Source organism: Colletotrichum karsti (assembly GCF_011947395.1).
Source record: "Colletotrichum karsti strain CkLH20 chromosome Unknown Scaffold24, whole genome shotgun sequence".
In the NCBI taxonomy this organism is placed as follows: domain Eukaryota; kingdom Fungi; phylum Ascomycota; class Sordariomycetes; order Glomerellales; family Glomerellaceae; genus Colletotrichum; species Colletotrichum karsti.
The window spans coordinates 737,313-757,704 of record NW_024065924.1 but is presented as its reverse complement, the minus strand read 5'-3'; the positions used below and the strand labels follow the sequence as shown (position 1 = coordinate 757,704).

The window sequence follows — 20,392 nt, the reverse complement described above, 5'->3', positions numbered from 1 at the left end:
ACCTCACCCTCACGGCCACCCTTCGCCCAGGCGGATGCTCAACCGATGCTCCCCGGCCCGCCAATGGAGCCTTTTCCCCGCCGCCGTCGCCGTCGCCGTGGTCTGTTGCCTTGATCGGCGCATGTTCGGGGCCCTTTAAGCCGCCTGTCCGCCAGGACGGGAGTACCTCCAGCCAGTCATTGGACCGCCCACTCACCCGGCCTGGCAAATCTCATCTCATCTCACTACAACCCCGGCTCACTCACTCCAGCTCACCACTCACTCACCGTCGGTGTGGGGGTGGACATGAGAGACACTTCTGACTCTCACCAATTCTCATCAAGCCGTCTATTTCGGTCGCAACTTCATCTTCCTCGATCGGGGCCGAATACCTCCATCTCCTCCACCTCCACATCCACCTCCACCCTCCAACCGCACGCCCTGAATCTCAAAATCCCAAGCAAACTCGCAAACCAAGACAACCCTACGCCACCCTCAACGTTGTCAGTTTGTGTGTTCAGCTAACCAGGGACCGCGACACAGAGACAAGGGACATTCCCGCGCAAAAGCAACATCCCGGCATGCAAAGTGCTTCTGCAGCACATCAATAATTATGAACCCATGTCGCCTCACTCCAATAACGACCGCCGGGACTGCGAGTCCCCGAGTCCCTATCCAACGGGAAGTCAAGATCGCCGACCGACTCACCTGAAATTCCTCTGCCTCACGACGAACCTCCACTTCAAGACCAACACCGTCCCAGGTGTTAGATTCCGCCAGAGACACGACACAGACAGACATGCCGCCCACGCCCACGCCCCTGCGAATAGGGCTCTAGCAGGCCCTGTTGTCTCATTCCCGTGTCTTACGTCACGTCCTGCCGCTCCTTACGAGGCAGGAAAGGTCACCATCGATGAGATGTGACTTGCACTCGCAAGTCGACCACCACCCCCGACTAAACCCCTCCGGGAGACCACCGTAACCGTCCGCCATCGACAGCAAGGTGACCCGATCTCCCGCCCGCATATCGCCCTTAACCTCTTTCGAAATCCCTCCCATCTCTTCACATAGTTCCTGCGGGTTGACCCACGCAGCAGCGCAGACCAACAGACAACCCAAACAGAACGCCCCCAGAAACCGTGATCCTGCTAATGGCCGTACCGAAGCTAGCTCCCGCATCTGTCAGATATCAAATGTGAGCAACGGGACGAGACGACGCGCCCTGCCATGAGTCCCCCCATGAGAGAGACCATCCACCCCCAGCGCCCACGCCGCCAATCACCTCCCGCCTAGTGTCCTGCATCCTGCCCACGGACTAATCCGGCCGACGGCCCCAAGGTGACGACGGCGGCCGTGATATCATCTTACCGCTCGCCTCACTTCGGTGGGAAGCCATGCCATCCCAAGACTCGGTCAGATGATCGGGGGAAAGGCGAGAATGTGAGACAGTCGACGAAGATGTTCGCTGCGAGGAGGATCAAGGGTCGTGGGTCCTTGTGGGTTTGTTTGCTATATCACCCTTCTCGGCTTCTCTTGCGAAAGTCTCACACCCGGTGGAAAACCAGCAGCACATCAGCACCCCTGGGGAAGACCCCGAAAAAATTCCTCAATCTCATCTCTCAGATGCATGTAATGTCCCAGTCCCGTCTGACTGGTAGATCGAGAGGTCCAGACGTCCTGTCAAACCCACTCAAAGAACACATCTTGCCTGTCACGGAACAATCAATCAAAGAAAAAGCATCTTGACAAAACTTTAACCATGATCCCTTGGTATGGGATGGAGCCTTGCGGTCTTTCAACCCACAGCTGACAAAACAAATCCTCGGGTTGCCTTTGCTTGCCGACTCTCGAGTCTCATCAACATAGGGGTTATTCGCCGACGGAACTTTTCATCCGGCCTCGAACTACGGTCTACCAAATCACTGTTCGCCCGCAACTCGTTGCAGTGAATCAACTGCATTGAACTCTGCAGGATAATTTCTTATTTAAGAAAGTTGAGGAATGTTGGCCTCCGATCGTATCTTCATGTCACTATCCGGACAAGTTCAAAAACGAGGCATTCCCGACTGAAGCCACCAACTCATATTTACAACTCCAAGAAGACATTCTCTTTCACAACCCCCCCTTTTTCAGCCTTCTCAACATGGCAAAGGAAAGCATGTCTCCTATTAGGGAGGACTACATCCGCCAGCTCACCCCCTTCTCCACCTTTCTGCAGAACCTCCGCGGTGCCGGCTCATCTGCGAGTTTCGAGACCGTAAACTTCTCCGACCTCCGAAGTATCGGCAACCTCCCCGGCAAGACCGGCGCCCGGATCGTCAGCCACACTTCCGGCTTGACCCCGTCCTTCCGCTTCGTCTTCAAGGGCATCGACTTTGACAGCTACAAGCGGGACAGCAAGGACTTCGAGGAGCACCAGGACAAGACCCTCCTCCACGAGATCCGGACCCTCTGCACCCTGCCTCCGCACCCGAACATCATGCACCGCCCCCAGGTCCTCGTCGTCGTCCAGGACGCCGACAACATTGAACGCGTCTGCGGCTTCCTGCAGCCCGTCATGGCCAAGGACTCCGTCGACGAGCAGGTCATGCGTGCCAACAGGGAGGGCGTCCGCATACCCCTCGCCCTCAAGGCCAAGTGGTGCCACGGGATGGCCTTCGGGATCCAGCACACGCACCAGGTCGGGAAGAGCTACCACATGGACCTGAAGCCCGGCAACATGCTCGTGGACGACGAGGACGACGTGCGCCTCATCGACTGGGAGCAGAGCGGCGTGTCCATGTTCACGCACCCGCCCGAGGTCACGATCGACCAGGAGGCCGAGGAGTCCATGACTACCGTGGGCAAGGCGGGCAAGCCGCGCATCATCTACACCCCGCACGATGGCGCCCCGCGCAAGAACCAGAAGTGGGGGTTCCCGGACTGGAACGTGTTCCCGGAGTGGAAGCGGACGTGCCCGCGGGCGGCGGAGCTGGCCGAGGTGTTCAGCCTGGGCCGGACGATGTGGATGCTGCTGGAGCAGGTCGAGCAGTCCCCGGACACGGCGGTCTGGACCGAGATCTCGGAGGACATCCCGTCTGAGTGGAAGGCTATGGTGAATAAGTGCATTGAGCGGGACCCGAACGACCGCCCAGAGTTGGACGAGGTGGTGGAGTTTTGGCGCAATCAGGTTTTGAGGTTGGGGTAGAAAACATAGGCACACGCTCGCTCGGGGAGGATGATACCCCATGTACAGCATGATTATGACGTTTCTAGAAGACGATAAACGATGATGCGAGATGACTGATTAGACAGCTCTTTGCAGTAACAGTCACTTCTTTGCAATACGGAGCACGCCGAGAAATCTGGCTCAAAGGCTTATCCCGACTCCCTGATTACCAGAGCTGATGGGTTTATTGACCCCTTTGCTGTTACGTCTTTTCTTGCACTATATGTTCCTCATCTTGGAGAAAGGTAAGTTCAAGGTCCCCCGAGACTCGAGGGCACTGCTGCAACTCCTCGTTATAGCATGTTTCCAGCATTACTGAGGTTACCAAAGGGGGAGTATCGCATTCGTCTCTTGAAGCTTGTTCAACCAAGAGATTTCAGGCTTTGATGCTGTAGAATCACCCATAGAAACATTCACAGTGCTTCGAAGTCCAAGAAATGCTGTCTTATCTGTCGGACTGAAGTCCAATACCTGATCGTCATTACACCGGGACTGTAACTCCAGTCTTGCTACAGAGCACTGCCTTCAAAGTTTTTTCCGTCTCCCACCTCTCGGCCGAATGCCGAGATATACATAGAATCTCAGTCCCTAAAGATTCAGCCGCCAAGATCAGCAGTAGTTCGTTGCATGCCTGCCACGCGTTTACAAGCCTTGAAATGCTTGGCTGTCATCTTAGCAATACCGAAGGTATGTTCACACCCCAAAGTGGCTCAAGGCCACGTACCGATCCAGTCGCTAGATCCAAAAAGTGATTTATGCTTCATCACCACCGCCTATCAGCTGCGTAGGAATATTGGTAGGAGGTAAGTATGTACCTATCAACGTTCTTTTGTCCAAAACCCCAACTCGCGATCGGCAGGGAGGAGCAGCCTCCCCGGGGCCCAGAACCAACATCGACGACTCTAGTCGGCAGATCGCCGGCAGAAAATGCTACATACGGGATGGATTAACTATGCAGTCCCTGGGCCCAGAAGACGGTCTTGTCTTGGAAATTTCTAAACCCTCTGAGACAATGGTAACTGCTTTCTCGGGAATAGCTCCTCCCCAAAGTCCGATGTAGGCACCAAGTTTTTCGACTGTCTTTGGATTGGAGACATGGGAAAAAGAAGGATTGCGATGTGTTTGTAAGTCGGCAGGGCGGACCGAGTATACGAGCATCAAGCAAACAACCTTTCGCGTTTTTTCCGTATCGGGAATCCTGATCGCCGCGTTCCTGGCCGAGATGGATCCGACTCAGCCTTCTTTTCGTTCGGTAGCCCTCGTACTTGGGGGAATGTTACGTGACATTGATCCATCTAAGCGTTGAGGTTTCTTTGTTGCCTGGTGATGTTGTTTGATGAAGATAGGGCGGGGTGGAACATGGGATGCGCGCTCACCGGTGCGGGGACCGTTCGAATGATCAGATAATCAGACGCTTGGCGCAGTATGTCGCACTTGTTTAGAGGTCTGGGGTACTCCTTCGAAGTGAAAAAGCGCCGTCGGCAGGTACGTTCTTGCCCGAAGGTGTTGATCTATTAACTATCTTGAGAAGAACGAGGCTGGCGTCCAGGGTCTAGGTTACTAGGTTCACAGTAAATTGGCAACAGAGGCTGTGAAGCGAGCGACAACATCGTAACTTACTGGAGAACGTCGTGCACCAATGAATGGAGCTGTCTCAAATCGAAAAGAGAAGGTACACGCAGACGAGTTATTTAACGGGAGAGACATAGGTGGCTTAGTTGGACTTGATCTGGAAACCAAGCTGGTTGAAGACGTCTGATACGAGAATATTGCAATGGTGCATATTCTAATACATAAGGCTCAGTGTTCACCGACTTGATGAATATGTGGTTATGGCTATGACTATGCAGAAAAGAATAGTTATGAGCTCTATTAATAATCCAACCGGACTGCGGTGCTACCATTGCACAAAGAACATCTCCTCAAACATGGTTGAATAGACACTATCCAATTGTCTGAGCTTATCAAGTCTCTTATTCATCCTCAAAGCCTTTGTTCTCATAGGGCACGGAGGCTTTGTCTCGTTACTCAATCTTTCGGGGCCGGGGCAGCCTCCGAATCATTGGCCAGCAAAGCCTCAAGCTCCGCGCCTCTCCTCCGTCTCTCTTCCAACGAAACTTCCTGTTCGGGGGATGTAGACCACCCAAGACCCAGCTCTGGATACTGGAGGGGAATTTCCCCGTCACGAGGGAGGCTGTCTAGATAGATAGGCCACGGCGTTCCCATCCAAGCATTGCTGGACTCATGATCACGGCGTTGCTTTGAGGTCAGGGGATGGACGAGCACACTAAGATTGAGACACGTTAGACATGTAATCACAATCGACAGCTTTGTCAATGATACTGTAAGGTATCTAGAGAGTGGAAGATGACGAAGGGTTCTGTCATGGTAAGATGTATCAAAACATACCTCAAATTACCTCGGTTCGACGCGAGGTAATAAAACACATCAGAGAATGAGGTGTCAGGGACCCAGACTATGAGATTGTATTAGCTTCACATTGCGTATCTTCCAAACCGTATAGCTTTATGAGATCTACACCAGCTGCATAGCACAAACAACACTTACTCTCATAAGAACCAGCAGGATGAGGTCCAATGGGGTACTCGTTGACCCTAAACAGCGGCACAGCGACGAACGCGCCTGAAACTAAAGTGAGCATTTTATCGTCGTAGTCTTGGCGGCCGAAACGCACCATCGCGACGAAGCCTCAAAACGGCATCGCGAAGAGCAAGCGCCCGCGCCGTCTCAGTCGGCGACTGGAGCAGGAAGTAAATGTGGAAATGCCACTCCCGAGTCCGGGACTCGACGACCGTTTTCAGGTCGTCTTGGGGAGCCGGTGTAGTAACCATGGTCATGATTCTCGACCGTACGGTAACTGGATGTTCTTGTGTTGTGGTTATGGTGATGCTGTGGTATCCGGTGTGGCTGAGGCTCAACTGTTGTATGTCGTGCGGAGAAACGCGACTAGAGCACGCCATCAACGTGGCTTTTGCGTGCCCAGCGGTCGTAAGAGGGACGATTTCTCGGTTATGAGCGGTTGTTACTGGGCCGATTGAACCCGAGTCATGTCATTGCCTCCCACGCAAATGAGAGTTGACTTCATCTAAGTGGTTCGTAGCGCAAACACATTTGTTGGTTCCCCTCGCAGTGCTCTGACAACGAGAAAAGCGTGCATGAAGTTGGCTGTTGAAGAAAGAGTATCGCAAGCAAATACTGGATCTGCAACCTTGGATGAAACATGACGAGGATCCGCTTCATTGACAGCCGAAGATCTTTCAGTTCAAGTTGACGAGCGCTTTGGAAGAACATGACCATTAACTTGAATTATTATTAAGACATTAACTCATACAACGTATATATACAGAATCCATGGCCCCCGGGCAGAATACTCAAACAAACATGGTTCCATACCCGGACTCCTCGCCAGCCAGAACATCAACCTCCAACGGGGCTTCATAAGGAGCTCCAGAGCTGCTGAAAGCGCCAGTGAGTGCCTGGAAGGGAAGCTCCTTCCAAGTCTCCTGGACCTTGCGGGCGCTCTCCAGGAACTGGGTGCGTACGTCGGCGTAGCCAGGCGCCACAAGCTTACGGTCCTTCTTGACAAACTTTCCGTCGACAAGAACGTGCTCGACATCGCCAACGCTGGCGTGCAGAATGACAGCAGCAACCGGGTCAACCCATCCAAGCAGCGCCGGACTCTCGCCGTCCCAGACAACAACGTCGGCCTTCGCTCCCTTGGCGATGACACCCAGATCAGGACGACGCAGAGAAAGACCGCCGTTGCGGGTAGCCAGAAGGAAAGCCTGGTTAACGGTCATGGGGGCGGAGGTGGGGACGTTCCAGTGGGCGAGGACCTGCTGGTAGAGCAGACGACGGGTGCTCTGGAGCCAGAGACGGGCTTGGGTGAGGATGTCGGTGGAGAAGGTGAAGTGGGTGTCGACACCAAGGGCGGCTTGATCCTGGATCAAGTGGCTGTGAGGGTGCGTGTGGCCGTAGTGCATCTCGGACTCGGGGGTGATGGAAATGTGCTGGTTGGTTGAGCGCAGGAGAGTGGCGCCTTGGTAGGTTAGGAAAGAGGCGTGAGAGAAGACCACGGGAATGGAGGTGTTGAGAGCTCCGACGGCGTGAACGTCCTCAGGGCTGTTGGTGACTGTGATTGATGTTAGTCATGTAGCAGGAAACAACTATTTTGAAGGTCACTTACTGCCCCAAGGACCCTGGAGGCTGTGAGTCGTGATAACGGAGACATTGAACTCCCTGGAATGAGTCAGCACATGGTAGATTGGAGTCATATCAGGTAGAGAGAACAGACCTAGCAAGATCGACAACAGCATTGACTTGATCGAGAACGGGATTAGGACCAAAGAAGTCGCAGGCAACACCGAGGCTGGTAGAGGTGCCATCGAAGCTAGCCTTGGTCGCGATATCTCTGAAGTTGGCCAGTTGCTCTGAGACAGTGTAGTTGGTGACGTTGTGGAAAGCATACGACCAGAAGACTCGAGCGCCACTGTCAATGCTACCCTTCAAACCAGCCTCAGCCGTTTCGTTAGACCAGGTGTGGTGGGCATGGTCAAGTGTCGTGGTAACACCGGCATTCAGAGCTTCGTAGAGACCAGTCAGCTGACCAATGTATACATCGTCTGGGCTGAGGAGACCAGCCGCCGCGTATTCACCGTAGCGGGTGAAGTACTCGGCCAGAGAGGTGTTGGAAGCAATGGTCTTGAAAGCAGTCTGCCATCCGTGGCGGTGGGTGTCGATGAAGCCCGGAGTGATGATCTTGTTGGTCACGTCGACGATCTGGGTCTCGTTGCCGGGGAACTTCAGGTCCTGAGCCTCCTCCGCCGTGTAGATGTCGGTGATCCGGTCGTCGGTGATCAGCAAAGAGCCTTCGCGGATGACGTTGAGGGAGTTGGCTTGGTCGTCGAAGCCGACAATGGTGCCGCCTCGGAGGAGGATGGAGGACGCGCCGGCCAAGTTGATGGTGGCCGTGAGGGCCGCCGCAAGGTTGAGAGAATGCATGATGAGTGGAAGTTGCGGCTGGTGTCCTGCTGTTCCGAGCCCCGTTGATTATCTGTCTTGCGCTGCCGGTGCCGAAAGAATGACACACAAGACGTCGTGAGGGCTGCAGCGGTCCTTTATAGATACTCAGAGTCCCATCGCGGCCCTCTGATGCGAATATTGCTAACGCGTAGAATCTGACTTGGCACTTTATCCAGTGGAGATTTGCTGTGGATATCCAAGCACACTGCTCCGGTGCGTTCCGGGCCATCGTCAGCTTGGGGTTGCTAGAGAAGACTGCCTAACGTCAAAACTCTGGCTATTAGGTGGGGCTAGATACCACATATCGCTCGTATTAGTCAAAAATAAAGATGCAGAAAGTGGCATCAAACCGATGTTCATGTGGGTGCCAGGCATCGTGACCGCCTCAGTCTTCCTTGGTGGCATGCTCGGAACTAGCATCGACCCGCTGAATGTTATGGAGTCTCTCGAAGAACGGCAACTAGCCCCAAATGGAGAACAACTTGATACTATCGAAGCCTAGGGAATTATCTCGTCTTACGGCCTGAAAAGTGTAAGCAGCCACGGAGCTGGCCGCGATGTGTAAGTGACCTGGCCAATAGGAGAGCGAAGCGTAAACCCGAAGCCGGGGCCCGCGCCACTACCGTTCGGAGGTAAGGTTGTTTTTGTTTCCTCCTCACGTGGTCTTCCCACATCCCTGGTTGACGTTTGGTTTCCCGGAGAGTTCGGATCATGTTTACTCTTTTTTCCTTGGCAGCTTTGCATGCTTGGCTGATGTTTTTGCAGGTCTCCACAGTCGTCAGCGCTGACTGAAGCTGGTTCTGTCGTGTTTGCAACGTCATGATCCGGTGGGTCGGAAGATCCACTCCGGCACTTTTGGGACCCACTCCGAGTCCCGGACCGCCGGGGCACGGCTAGCGGACGGGAAAGCCCCCAGGATTTATTCCTAGACTGCGGGGACCATCGCATTCTGGAAACGCATGGATTAAATGCCATTCGTCATCCACCTTGATGCGGAATTACGACCAGTCAGCTCCGCGTCATTGCCATTCTTCCTTCGATGGTCGTTACGGAGACCATGATTCTGCGTTTGCATGGTTGTTGTTGTGTAAGGATTGCTCCAAGCAAGAATAAAACTTTCTGATAGTGCCAAGATATATTGGACGTTTAAGTTTCCCAGCAGTGGATGTAGGCAAACGCCTGACAACCGCTATACTCAGTTCTTTGGATACGTGTTATGGTGATTAGTTATTGACTCCGTTGTCAGTATTTGCAAGCGGTCAATTTCCGCCGTCTGCAAAGCAGACGTGATTTCATTGACATCGATTTGCAGCAAGGGAGCGAAAGAAGGCGTGGGGCGAGATGTGGATAGTGATAGCGGAACTAGGATACGGGGAGTTGCGGACTTACGGACTTACGGACCTCCACATGAACAGTCAACATCGTCCGACACCTCGGCATGGCACATACCACGATAGTTGAGCTTCTAATGTAAAATTTGTGGTAATATTCTCTGTGTTTTCTGTGCTAATTCAACTAAATATGTTCACCCAGAATGACCGGAACACAAAGTCGGGACTATTTCTTTGTCATTTGTCCCGTTCTATCAAATTTGGCCGAGTGAAATCTCTTCCTGGCGTCTCTTGATCGCAACCTTTGCAGTTGGGTCCGGAATAAGGGCAAATCCAGCATCGAAAACCCTAGGCTTGGTCCCAGGCGACAACTTGAAATCATACTTCAAGAGAAAGTCGGCGAGCGCGATCTTTGCTTCCATGGCTGCGAAGAAGCGCCCGGGACATGCATGTTTTCCGTGACCAAATCCAAGGTGATCAGGACTCGTCGTAACCAGCTGACTACCGTGGTCCTCTTCGGAGTTCTCTCGAATTCTCAGAAACCTGTGGCCGTCGAATTTCTCAGCACCGGAGTAAACCTTCGAGTCCCACATGCCGTATCCTGGAATGCCGATGGTCTCGCCTTTCCGGATCAACAGCCCGTTTGACAGCTCGATGTCTTCCGTCGCGACGCGCTGGATGGCGACTGGAGACACTGATTAGAAAGACTTGTCACAATTTGGTCTTCAAGGACCGGAATACTCACCCAGGGCTAGCGGCTTTAGGCGCTGGCTCTCCTTCAGAACGCTGTCCATAAGCTTGAGGTTGTTGATCGATGATCTCTTGAATCCCCCAGTACTGAACACAGTGATGACCTCTTGACGCAGCTCATCGATGAGCTCCGGGTGGCTCCCGATGTCAAGAAGAGCTTGCATGAGCAAGTCCGAGGTTGAGTGAATAGCGACTGTTGACAGCGTCAATTGGAAGGTGACAGGGTCGAACGGCTTGTCCTTGACGACTTCGTAAAACCAATCAATGGCGTCTCGAGCTTCCCTTGGAACTTTCTTGTTCATTCTTTCCTTGCGTCTTTGGTGAATAATAGGTCCCATGAGCTTCCTGGCAGCTTGGACATGGCCGCGGACCTTCTGACACTCTGGAATGAACCAATGAGCCAACGGTTGGAGAATCCTAGGCCATCTTGCTATGACGCGAGCAGCGAGAACGGAGTCTACGGCGTAATTGACAGTGATGCGGAGCCAGTCGGGGTTACGGCATAGGTCTTGGCCTACAAAGACCCGGGAAGAGAGACGGGCCACGATCTCAGGGACGAGAGGATGCAGAAAGGTCTCGCGCCACTCTATGGAGGGGGGATTTAGTGAATAGGTTCACGTTAGTTCAAATAAGACACTCACCGGTACTGTCTCCTAGCACATCGTCCAAAGCCACAGTCGTCTCCTCCGTCAGGGGCTGGACAAGCCGATCTTTTATCGCATGTTAGTCGAGTCTCCAGAGATCTCACATGAAAGAGTGTACCCAAAGCCGACGTGATGCCAGAAAGTGCCACATGGGAAAGCACACGTGTTTCCATGACCCAGGCCGAGTAAGATTCGAAACCAGGAATATGAGCCATAAATGACTACAGGTGTCAGCAATGCGCTCTCACATAACCACGTGAATGCGATTGAATTACCTTCTCCAACCACTTGCCAAAGCTCAGACCAGGATGGCTCTTTACTTCGTCGATGTACTGAGGGTCTAGCATGATGGACTCGCCGAAATTGCAGATCATTCGAAAGACCTTGCCTATCTTTGGACCAGTTAGTGGACAAGTATCAATAGAACAAAACCAGATCTCGTACTTCTCGGCCTTTGTAAAGAAGGCTTCGCGCAGACGCAAAGAATTCAATCTTTGCTCTTGTGTCCGAGAGCTCATACCAATACTGGCCATTGATAAGAGGTGGCTGTTTACGGCTCCTGGTACTGCTGGCGAAGGACACACCAACTAACGACATGAGTAATGCTGCGAAAAGAACCCTCCAAACGTCCCATTGCAGAGGCTGGGGCTGAAACGTGAGATCGGACATGATTCCAAGGTAACGGAGAGGAAGGATGATGCAATAATTGAGCTGATGGATTTCTTCTTCTTTCAGTGCCAAAGATTACTCAGGCGTATTTATACTCATAAACATTCAGAAATGAAGCATACTGAAGTTCTCTATATAAAGTCACCCAGTCGGCCTCCGGTGTTTGCCGGAGACCGTTTCGTGACACTCGGCGGAGATGTTCAAACTCTATCGGCGAAGCGGCGATAATTACAAAGTTCGTGGGCTGCGGAGGGACCATGTCATGCCGTAAAAACACGAATTCACACTTGATTTTTAATTTGCTAAAGGAGCACAGTTCATCTCATGCATGACTGTTAATTTACCACTTGAGTCCAACATCTGGTCGCGGCCCGTCCGCTAGGGTGCAGCTGGGGGGTCGTTCAGGAAGCCGACAGATACTCAGGTGTAGCTGCACGAGAATTCTCAGCCATAATGATGGCTTGTAGAATTCGTCCTGGCTTTTACACTTAGTCAAACGCAATTGAATCATCCTTCAGAAGGATGATCCGAAGACGGGCGGTTGCGTTGCTGTGAAGTAGTACAAACACCCCGTGCTCCTGACATTGCCCTCCAGGTCCTCGTGTTTCTGCTGTGCTCTTTTTTCTCAAACACGTTATCTTTACTACTTCGGAATGACACCCCTAGTCAATCGCAACGACAAATCTGACATTATCTTTACCAAAGCCCCAGAAGAGATCTTGGGAGCTATCCATCTCGCAACACGAAATTTTGGTAAGCAGTCTCCAAGACAGACGAACATTACAACCCTATCCGATGCCAGAGGAGAAGAATCAGGGTGCATGGGTGACGCAAAGGGTATTAAATTGAGTTTACACACCACTCGGCTCCTGAAGTAAGAACTTTGTCTAAAAGAAAATTCTTTCATCTTTCTGCAACACATTTTCTCTTCACAACATTTTTCCACCGCCTGCATTTTCTCCTCCCCAAACGACTTCCTCCTTCCTTGGAGATTTGAAATCCAGTCTCCTCAAACCGCCTAGAAAATGTCGTCCTCTCGAAACCTTCGAGGCAACCAGGCCCTTCAACATCGATCCTCGGCCCGGAACCGAAAAGGTCCTGACCGACTCACGATCTTGCCAAACGAACTGATTCTTATGATCTTCGACGCTAATAAGTTACAACGAGGCAACACATCAACTATGGCGACTCTGTGCAGAGTGAACAAGAAGTTCCATGCCATTGCGATCGAACTTCTTTATCGCAAGTTCAGCAGTGTCGAGCAGAAGAAGAACAGTGACAAGGCGATTGTGAAGCCGTATCTTTTCTTGAGGACGGTTATCTCGCGGCCTGACATAGCGAACCTCGTCAAAGAAGTTTCCCTGAAATTCGACGCGGGCTTTGGGCCGGTCGCCAACCCGGACCCCTATGTAATTTCCGAAGTGTTCCGTTTGACTGGGCCTCGCGACTACAGCCTTACGATTCCCTATGGTGTTTTCAGCCTAAGACCAACACAACTGAGGAATCTCTTCAGCTTCTCGGTAGAGCACCTACTCTTCAGGCTGCCGATGATCGAGAAATTGGAACTCAAAACACTGGGAAACGTTCATGTTGGCCCAGACAGGCGTTGGAAGGCATTTGCCCGAGACGGTGTCCGGGACAATCTTCAACATTTACGCCATGTTGCATATGAATCAGACGACAAGTTGAACGGAGTAACTAGCCAATTCCTACAAGGAGTGAGCAAAACAGCACCAGCACTTGAGCACCTAAGCCTGACGGCTCAGCTGAGTAACCACGAAACGCTACAGCCCTTTACTATCAGAAGTGTTCGACATCTCGACCTTGGTTCATCCGTCTTCAGCAACGAAGGATTCAAAGACATCATAGATGCCTGTGGATCACTAATCAGCTTCAAATACATGCCGAATGAGTACAAGATGTTCTATACTGAGCCAACGGGTGCGGCCATTTTGGAAGCCTTGGGGCGTCATCGGTGTACTCTGGTGACGCTATCCTTGTGCTGGGGAAGATTTCGACCCAGAAGCTTTCCAGAAGACTCAATCCCCTCTGTCAACGGCTTAAAGAAACTTGAACATCTCGTATCGCTAACCATAGACATCGCTTGTCTTGACGAGGGAGAGATGCTAGCTGATGTCTTGCCTCCTCGACTTCAAAGTCTAAAGCTGATACGTAAAGACATCGACAGCATGTTGGTTGGGAATGGCTCTGTGGTACCCCTTAATGAGCCTGATAATTCTCTAATCCGCGAGCATATGTTGAGCCTCGCCGTTAGATGCTCGCGATTTCCTTCGCTCACAACAGTCACGCTACTCTCTTACCCGGCTCTGGATGCAATGAGCGTAGATCTCATTGCAAATGCTTTCAAAAAGAAAGACGTTGAGTTTTCCACAATTGAGATTCATTTGTATTCTAGAGCAGAAGAAATTGAGAGACTTGGTGGACGACGCATACAAGATTGAACTTTACTTCACGTTTATTTTAACCCCCCCTCTAGAAGATTGCCCTCTTGAAATTGTTTATGTATTCCATTGAGGAGAAGTCCAAAAAAAGATTATTAAAGCCACAGGCTGCGCAATTACTTCAGTTAGATGAAATACTAAACGAAAGAAAACCCGGGAACTATTCCCACTTTTTCAAGAACTGCTCCGCCTGTTCAGACATCTTTCTCACTACATTTGCATGCTCTCTACTTCTCGACACGAATTTGACTTTGAAATCTTTGGTGGAATGCAGGAAACCCTCCTCATACATCTCATAACCGGTATCCAGTTCGCCTTGTCTCTCGATCTTGAACGCCCAAAGCATCTGTGCCGTAATACGCCATTGGGTCCTTTCGGCCAGATAAATGCCGGGACACATACGTCGGCCAACTCCGTACGTGTAGTGGTCTCGTTCTTCGTACAAAGGAGAGGCCGCAAGCTCGGGGGCCAGCTTTGACGCTTGAGAAAGGTACCGATCGGGATTGTAAGTTGAAGGATCTTCTGAGTAGTTGTTGTCGTGGTTGAGTGCGCTCGGGGGTATGAAGATGGTGCTGCCTGCTGGGATGAACATCCCGTCGTACCATGTGTCCTGCTTAGCACAGTGAGGCACGCCAGTCGGAATTCTGAGCAGACCGGTCAGAAAACACTACGCAGAAAAGATGAAGAGATACTTACACCGGTCGGATGCGGAGGCCCTCTTTGACAATACAATTGATATACGGCAGCTTGTCGAAGTCTGACCATTCGGGTAGTCGTTCAGTACCGCAAATGCGATCCAGCTGAAGGCGTGCCTTCTCCTGGACCTCAGGATGCTTTGCAAGGAAAAGAATGGTTGTGAGAACTTGTGTTGCCGTGGTATCAGCTGCCCCCATCTGAGTGCCTCCGAAGAAGTTGTTGAATGCTGTGTATGAGAGCGATACGTCGGACTTAACGTCCTCGCTGAGGAGTCTGTCGATTAGCGACTCTCTTGTGTCACCTTTGCTCCGTCGATCTTCCACTCTCTCACGAGCTTCGTTCCAGATGTCGGTCATTCGACGATAAGACTTCTCTGCTCGCCGTCTGGAACCGTTCCATCTGTCTGGGATGAGCTTCAGAAATGGGAACTGATCTACTGGAAGATAGGTCCCCGGTTCAAGCGCCTTTGAAGAGGCGTCCATCGCGACATAAACAGCCTGGCAACCGGCGTTAGCTTGCTAATTGACGACTGCGACTGTAATTATTGAAACTCACTGAGCCCCAGAAGCTCTCAAAAGTTGGAGCTCGATGACCGTACAGAGTTACTGTGCCAATCGACGCGGTAGTCCGCTTCACACTCGTTCGGAAATCTGCCGGCTTCTCCAGTAAATCCGACATGAGCTGGCAGATCCTGGTCCCTGTTAACATCATGCCTCTCTCATTACAATTTGCCATACTCAGCTTCTTGCACAGCTTTCAAGCTGGTGTCAAGGTTTTTGGGCGAGAAATAAGTGGTGACGAGCTTTCTCTCCGCCTTCCACATGAGCCCTTCGTGCATCATGGCTGGGTTCTCCTCTCGCATACAGGCTTCTACATGTTGGTCACGTGGACGGTCGTTGAAAAAAGCTCCTTGCTGATTCAAGAGCTCGTGAATGGCTTTTCTGTCGTTTAGCACCACCATGGTGCTTCGTCCGACCTTGAGGGAATACACCGAGCCATACTCATCCGCCCAATGCTTCAATCTGGAGCTATTTAGAAACGCCCTTTACACATGGGGAAATGGAAGCTCACTTTGCATAGAAGCCTTTGGATGGTATTAGATGGGCATTTCCCAGAACAGGAACAGTAGGAGGTCCCGGAGGCAGGCCTTTCTCTCGGCGACTGAATGTAATAATCTTGTAGGACAGCAAAGAGATGGGAATAATCCAAATAAAAGGCACTGTTAGTATTTCCAGGAGAGACGATACCACAGAACTTGAAGTCATTGTCCCTAATTGGCGAGAAAATGGCGCAGACGTTTGTTCAACCGGACACACAGGATCCATCATACGTGCTGATGCGTCGATTACATATAGACGTGAAAACACGATATGCACACAAGGCTGGCTATGCGTTAGAATTACAACCCCGCACTTCAATGCTCCCTTGCGTCCCATTTAGTGTTGGTTGATGTTGTACAGGAGGAAATATTGCGTCAGCTGAGAGTGAAATCCATTTTTTATCTGAATCGGCTGTGCATGAACCGTAACACGACGACCCAAAATGGCTCAGACCCCGACGCCATCGAGAACGCCAACGAAAATGTGTTTCGGTTGCCTGATAACCAGTACTTCAGATTGCCTGATGCGGTAATCTGGGCCAAGAGGCACATACCTCCGGTGCATACCAGCCACCTGGCGCTAGGTGGACCAACAACTTCTGGCTGAATACCCGTAGAACGTCGCAGAGCGACGGCGACAACAAAGCTGCCAAGGATATAACGGATATGATCATGCTCAAAGCAGGAATAGCTAGACGGCAACTCGACATGATGCTTCTACATGAACCAAGTACTGCTATCACCATACATGTGTCCTCAGTGAGCCCATCATCTTTCTACCAGCCCCTATTATCAGATCCATTCACATCCGTTGGTAATGCCAACATGGAAGTCCCGCCTGCATCGCCGATAGTATCGAAACTTAGGTGTACGAATCGGTTGAATTATATTGCTTGAGTGTCGAGTTTCTCAATGGCTGGCGTATATCTCCTTGTGAATGACTGTGCTGGGCTGTTGGGTCACCGTGAATTTACTCGTCCAGCCAGTAGAGATGGTCACCATATTCTGCCAAGGGGCTAGCTCGTCTTCATCCCAAGTGATAGTCTCGGGGCTCGGGATTATCAATCGCGGCTCGCCGCTCTGCACTTGTTCGTGCTGTCTCCGGATAAAACGTCTTACTATCGGAAAGCTAGCTACAGTAATTCGACTTCCATATTCTCCTCAATTCTAAAAGTGCGAGATGATAGTTTTTTTCAAGTAGAAAGCAACCAAAGTTAACGCCCTTCTGTCGAAACGTGTCTTCGATTCGAACTAACTTCGTGAAATGTGTTGAAGTTCTACAAAATTTCGCGATTGGACAGAAGATGACTTTTCTCAGAGACGAATCTGACATGTCATCTGCTAGTCTTTGGAGATCGTCATAAACACTATCTCTTAAGCCAACCAAAACGAATGTTCTCAAGGGGGGTAGGTTGACGGCCAAAGGATAGCCGACGTGGAAGTCGTTGCTGTCATATAGCAAATGCTCTAAAGCGCCCGGGGGTCCAGTGTGATGCTCATGATGTATGGCACAAGACTTTAAGTCAGACACGTCTAAGAGCAGATCTGTAGACTTTGTTAGTTTAGACTTAAAGTCGTCCACACTCTCAATCTCGAAATCATAGCTGTCCCAGTTTGGTGAGCAAGAGAAGCTTTTCAGATTTTGACACGTTTTCACAATCTCTGTAAAGACTCCGGTTGACCATATAGAATACCTCATGTCCAAATGAGAAAGGCTGTTAAACAGGATTGTTGGCTTCCATTTTCGAGGGAGTGTGATCGCCGCATCCAAGATCAGAGTTCTGATATTTGGAGCTCTTTGTGAAATGAATTCCAAAAAGAATAGTGAGGTTGGGCTTTCGACGGATTTTGCGTGCAGGAGCTTGACCTTGCGTAGGTTTGGCATCGTAAATGCAGGGCGAGACCCAGGTCGTCCTTCGAAACAGGCTCTGCCCTCAACTTCCAATCGACGAAAAGCAGGGACAGTTTGAACCGAAATTTCTGCCAGGTTTGTACATAAGCGCATGAGAACCTCCCATGAGTTGAAGAAAACGGCGTTTGCCTTGTGTACGTGCTCGGAGTGGTTTACAGGCTTGCAGCAGCAGCGTCCAGGTAGTCTTGCTCTGTAATCTGCCTGGAAGAGCTCATGCCACAATCCTGCAAAGAACGATATATTCCATGATAAGTAAGCCACTGGCATTCCCAATGTCAAAAGTTTGACGTGAACGGCGAGTTTTGGATGCTTGGTCAAGAAATTTGAAAACTTGACGAGTTTGATAAATCCATTGGCGTTAGCGTCGAAGTCGATGTGATGGTAGAGACGAGGGACCCCGATGATGCGAAGCTTCTTCGATGTTCGACAAAGCGCCGCAATCGTATTCGTTCTCGAACGGTAGTTGAAGCTTTCAATATGATCCAAAATCTCCAAATGCAATTCGGGGCAAAGTGCCAAGAATCGACTTTCTTCGGGGGTTTGACCGGAGTCTTCCATCGTGATTTCGGCCTAGACAAATAATGACGACTTTTGGTACAGGAGCTCTGAGATGTAAGTAGGTAGTATGTCTGCCGAACATTGAAAGAATTTGCGCTCTTTAGGTTATGTATACCTGTAAGGTCTCGCTCTCACAAGGTTGAACCGACTGGCCAGCCACGGAGAAAGCAAACTTGTAGGTACTAGAAACCGTAATAGTCATGAATTAACCTTCAGAGCCTATTTCAACGAAGGTTTCGCTGAATATAACTTCCATTTTAGGTGTGCTAAATCGCAAATTCTCTCTTCAGCTTCTCTATTTGGAAGATGAGGCCGCTCCAAACTTCGACCGCGAGCTCTCCCTCCACGACGCATAATCTGAGCATAACCTGAAGACCTTCAACAAGGAGATCGATTGAATCTCCCTTCTCTCCGTGCTCTGCGGGGACCGCGGCTGGCACAAGCTTCAAGCCTGTAAACTCTCGAAAGCTTACCGTTGGAGCTCCAGCATCGTTCTTTTTCAAGCTCCACCCAGACGACCATCCTCCGATCCAACTTTCCCATCTGGTATCAATACTACCTTTGGGATCTTTGAATGGGATCGAAACCTCCTGTAGATGCTCCAATGTACCCATGTAAGGCCAACCCTTCGCGTAAGAAACAGCATGAACCACTCGGCAACAAACGTCGGTCCCCTCCCAGCCATTGGTCATGACGGCGACACCACATTCCTCAGCAAGGTCCTCTTCGCTAACCTCTCCGATTGTATCCGCAAATCCAACCACGTAGCATCGAAAGCAAGGAGAGTTACCACCAAAATGCCCGAAGACATTACTTTTCTTTCTCGAGACAAACCAAGAGACTGCGATTCCCTCCTGCACCTGCGTCAACATCTCTTTTGCAACGCTTTGGGGCAGAAACCTGTCGCCCTCGGTGCTATCGGGGCGAAGTGATGTCTGAATGCCCCTGATGAGCTTGAGAAGGTCTGTCGGCGTGGTCCAGACCCCACCAGATGCAAATTCCGGGTGATGGTGCCACGGCGTATCATGTGGCTCATTTCCTGTCCACCAGGACCGGGCGTAATTGCCTTCGTCATCATGCTCCGGTACATCATAACTGGAGTTCGACATTCCCAGGGGCTCGAATACGAGGTCTTCGACCTGCTCCTGAAAGGGTTTGCCGAAAACTTTCTCCATAATGATTTGCAGCATCGCAAAACCTCCTCCGCAGTAGGCATGCTGCTGTCCAGGTAAAAGGCTCAACCGCTCCGCAACGTTGTGTCCGCCGTTCCTGTCGAGCAAGGTATCCGTAGCTGATGGCATGTTCCGGGCGTACCCTGTGTAAGCCGAGGTACGGAACCCAGCTGTATGGGTCAAAAGATGTCGAAGGGTGATCTGTTGCAAGATCTCAGGGTGCCCGAGGTTGTTGAAGAGCTCATCCGGAAGATGGTGAAGAACCTTGTCGTCCAAGGAGAGCTTTCCTTGAGCTACGAGTCTCATGACAGCCGTAGCAGCGATAGGTTTGGAGATGCTGGCGGCTTGGAAACGAGTTTCTTCATCGTTGCCTAAAGTAGAGAAACATCGCGCTTCGATATCGCCTTTGTCAAGAACAGCGACAGAAACGGAAGGTGTACCAAGAGATGCGAGAAACTGCTCCGGGGCAGAGGGCAGGGCGGCTTGGTTCGCGAATATCTCGGCGACCTTCTCGAAGAACGCCATTTCGCTTGATGCTTATTGCAGAGCTGAGCATGAGAATAGTTTGGGATTCTCGACCATCTTTAATATTCAAGTTCAACATCATTCAAAAGAGAAATCATGCCTAAACAAGATATAACATGTTTATTGTACTATTGCGCATCAAACGCGCGTTGATCTTACGAACAGGATGACGCAAAAATGGTCAGCAATCCAGTTTCCACGACTACAAAGTCGCCCAGCATAGAAGGCGGTCGTAAGCCACTCATATGTTCCGCATATTTTCCATCAATTCAATTGGCAGGATTACCCCGCTCTTGGCACATCCAACACTATCGCATTCCGCAGAGCTGAGCTAGTTGCTGGAG

At 51.0% G+C, this 20,392-nt stretch overlaps 4 protein-coding genes across 4 annotated transcripts; 1 reads left to right on the top strand and 3 right to left on the bottom strand.

The window, feature by feature from the left end:
• Nucleotides 1-2,122: 2,122 nt before the first annotated feature.
• CkaCkLH20_07712 (phosphotransferase enzyme family protein) lies at nucleotides 2,123-3,166 on the top strand (the record flags this gene model as incomplete). The annotated part of the gene is made up of 1 exon (XM_038890429.1): nucleotides 2,123-3,166. The coding sequence occupies one exon, from the start codon at nucleotides 2,123-2,125 to the stop codon at nucleotides 3,164-3,166; it is 1,044 nt and encodes a 347-aa protein (XP_038744479.1).
• Nucleotides 3,167-5,215: 2,049 nt separating this feature from the next.
• On the bottom strand, nucleotides 5,216-6,039 carry CkaCkLH20_07711 (dopa 4, 5-dioxygenase; the record flags this gene model as incomplete). The annotated part of the gene is made up of 4 exons (XM_038890428.1): nucleotides 5,216-5,474; nucleotides 5,597-5,663; nucleotides 5,756-5,830; nucleotides 5,883-6,039. The coding sequence occupies 4 exons, from the start codon at nucleotides 6,037-6,039 to the stop codon at nucleotides 5,216-5,218; spliced, it is 558 nt and encodes a 185-aa protein (XP_038744478.1).
• A 540-nt stretch (nucleotides 6,040-6,579) lies between these two features.
• On the bottom strand, nucleotides 6,580-8,209 carry CkaCkLH20_07710 (amidohydrolase; the record flags this gene model as incomplete). The annotated part of the gene is made up of 3 exons (XM_038890427.1): nucleotides 6,580-7,340; nucleotides 7,395-7,447; nucleotides 7,503-8,209. 3 exons carry the CDS (start codon nucleotides 8,207-8,209, stop codon nucleotides 6,580-6,582), a joined length of 1,521 nt encoding a protein of 506 aa, XP_038744477.1.
• A 1,606-nt stretch (nucleotides 8,210-9,815) lies between these two features.
• CkaCkLH20_07709 (putative cytochrome P450 monooxygenase) lies at nucleotides 9,816-20,048 on the bottom strand (the record flags this gene model as incomplete). The annotated part of the gene is made up of 9 exons (XM_038890426.1): nucleotides 9,816-10,246; nucleotides 10,307-10,897; nucleotides 10,953-11,021; nucleotides 11,074-11,176; nucleotides 11,231-11,343; nucleotides 14,489-14,730; nucleotides 14,783-15,279; nucleotides 15,338-15,473; nucleotides 19,186-20,048. The coding sequence occupies 9 exons, from the start codon at nucleotides 20,046-20,048 to the stop codon at nucleotides 9,816-9,818; spliced, it is 3,045 nt and encodes a 1,014-aa protein (XP_038744476.1).
• Nucleotides 20,049-20,392: the final 344 nt, after the last annotated feature.